The sequence below is a fragment of the Lucilia cuprina genome, chromosome 4, assembly GCF_022045245.1.
Source record: "Lucilia cuprina isolate Lc7/37 chromosome 4, ASM2204524v1, whole genome shotgun sequence".
NCBI lineage: Eukaryota > Metazoa > Arthropoda > Insecta > Diptera > Calliphoridae > Lucilia > Lucilia cuprina.
In genome coordinates this window covers 95,821,796-95,824,339 of record NC_060952.1, presented here as the reverse complement: position 1 = coordinate 95,824,339, position 2,544 = coordinate 95,821,796, and the positions used below count along the sequence as shown (strand labels likewise).

The window sequence follows — 2,544 nt, the reverse complement described above, 5'->3', positions numbered from 1 at the left end:
ACTAGAACTGAACTAGAACTGAACTAGAACTGAACTAGAACTGAACTAGAACTGAACTAGAACTGAACTAGAACTGAACTAAAACTGAACTGGAACTGAAATAGAACTCAACTAGAACTGAACTAGAAATGAACTAGAAATGAACTGGAAATGAACTAGAACTGAACTAGAACTGAACTAGAATTAACATAAACTGATCTCACACTAATCTAGATCTGAACCGTAGAACTACTTACTTGTTCAAAGTCTCTGGCAACAGCAAACAAACCAAAGAGCCGGTGAAGAATAGAACACCCAAAATAATCGAGGGAGCAGCCTTAAAGAATGTACCCAACCACAAAATATAAGGAGCCAAGAAAGAGGCTGCAAAACCAGCCACATGAACGGCAGCCACTCCCTGACCACGAACACAAGTTGGTATTAATTCAGTGGCATATTGGGAACCCGATTCATAAGAAATGGCCACACCAAAACGTGCAGCAATAGTGAGACAGGCCAATAAAATGGCATTATGATTTTCTTGTTGATAAGCTATGGCAATGCCAGCGGCAACAGTAAAAAAGCCACCCACTAGTAGAGAACCCGAGGCCATGCCCTTGCGGCCTATGCGATCTTGTAGTAAAACCAATAGTAGGGAAGAGGGTAAAACCACCAAAGCACTTAGGGAGAACATAATAAATGGTGAAATACCCATGCCTTCGACATTACGCGAGACCACATCATAACAAAGAGTAATCACCATGCTACAATAATAAATAAATTAATAATTAGTTTCTAACTTTATAATTAACAACTTAAAAATACTTACGATTTAAAGAATAATATTAAGGTATGTTTGCGCATTCGAGGTGTTCTAAACATATCGATCAAATTCGAATGTTTTTGATCATCCCCACCCTGTTTTTGTCTCTGCTTTTCACAGTATTTACGAAATTCTTCAAATTCTGTTAGACTAACTTTACGTCCATTAAATTTAGCCACTCGTTTTAGCCTCTTTATGGCACCATCTATATCATTACGTGTCACCAGCCATTGTGCACTTTCTTGCACGATAAAATAGTAAAGAGCTATAAAAAGTATGGGTATGGAGGTACAGGCCAAATAGTATTGCCAATGACCAGCCAAAACCGCTAGCCAGGGAGTAAATACCAGACCTATTGTATAGAAAATACCAACGGCCAAGTTAAGACCAAAAGTACGCATGGATGGACGTAAATATTCGAGAACTATAAAGAAAAAAAATAATTAAAATTTTTTATTTGAGTACCGAGAAATATTGTAGACTTACCTATTATATACATGAGATAAAAATTTGTATCTGCTGCCAAACCCGAAATAAAACGACACAAAGTAAACGAAGTTACACTAGTGGTGAATATAGTTGAAAAATCGCCCACAAAACCCGACAAATTAGATAAAATCAAAGCAGGCAAACGACCAATTTTATCCGAAAGTAAACCATAAAATAAAGTTCCCACCACAGATCCAATAAAGAACAAAGATTGACCTATGCGAGCCTTATACGAAGACTCACAAACCCAGTTTAACTGCAAAAAGAAACAAAAAATTATTAAAAATAATTAAAACTTAAAAAATATCTTCTAAACCCACCTCTGTATTCATACTTCGATAACCGAAATCATATTTATAAATCCATCTAGTGCATTTCTCTTTACTGATCGTTATATTCAAACCATTTATATCGTCCAGTTTAGTGCATGAAGGATTCGGTACTCTCGCATAGATGGCAGCTATCTCATCGTAAGTTTTATTTTCTAATTTCTCATGATAGCACCAGTGATCGGGCACAAAACTTATCACAGTTTGAGTAAAATAATGCATTGATACAATGACATTGACGACTCCAAAAAGAGCCAAAATTAAGAGTTGATAACGATTAAAATCGCCACATTTTGCTAAAATGTGATCGAAGTCCATTTCAGATAAGATCTGTTTATTAGAAGTTTTAGTTGTTATCGTTGTGTTTTTTTTATAGAAATTGTGCAGTTTATAGTTGAATAATTTTCTAGTTAATTTTTTAATTATTTTTTTTAATTTTAATTCAATTAATATCACAAAAAGATAATATTGTCATTAGTTCGAGAGGCGACGAAAAGAGAAATATTGTCACATCATGGTTTAGTTTTATTGTGCTGCAAATTAATGTTGGTTTTTAATTAAACTGAAAGAAAAAATAGAAATATTTAAGTTTTTAATATTAAAAAAAAATATCATAGAATCCCTGTACGAAAACTTCCAAATTTTTGAGATTTTCTTCCAGACAATTCTCTCTAGAATCTGAGACAAAATAACATGTTTCAGTTCAAGTTTACTCCAAGTCACTCTAGTTCAGTTCTAGTTCAGTTCTAGTTCAGTTCTAGTACAGTTCTAGTTCAGTTCTAGTTCAGTTCTAGTTCAGTTCTAGTTCAATTCTAGTTCAGTTCTAGTTCAGTTCTAGTTCAGTCCTAGTTCAGTCCTAGTTCAGTTCTAGGTTAGTTCTAGTTCAGTTCTAGTTCAGTTCTAGTTCAGTTCTAGTTCAGTTCT

At 34.3% G+C, this 2,544-nt stretch overlaps 1 protein-coding gene across 1 annotated transcript; it reads right to left on the bottom strand.

Annotated features, from left to right (window-relative positions):
- Positions 1–232: 232 nt before the first annotated feature.
- On the bottom strand, positions 233–2,206 carry LOC111689319 (organic cation transporter protein). The gene is made up of 4 exons (XM_023451791.2): positions 1,612–2,206; positions 1,289–1,547; positions 809–1,226; positions 233–743 (listed from the first exon to the last, which is right to left on the bottom strand). The coding sequence occupies exons 1-4, from the start codon at positions 1,936–1,938 to the stop codon at positions 233–235; spliced, it is 1,515 nt and encodes a 504-aa protein (XP_023307559.2). The 5' UTR covers positions 1,939–2,206.
- Between the last annotated feature and the right edge of the window lie 338 nt (positions 2,207–2,544).

Coding starts and splice junctions, on each gene's coding strand:
- LOC111689319 (XM_023451791.2), bottom strand. CDS start 1,938: ATGGACTTCGATCACATTTTAGCAAAATGTGGCGATTTTAATCGTTAT. Junction 1,227..1,288: donor TTATCTCATGTATATAATAG/GTAAGTCTACAA, acceptor TTTTCTTTATAG/TTCTCGAATATTTACGTCCA. Junction 744..808: donor TTAATATTATTCTTTAAATC/GTAAGTATTTTT, acceptor TTATTATTGTAG/CATGGTGATTACTCTTTGTT.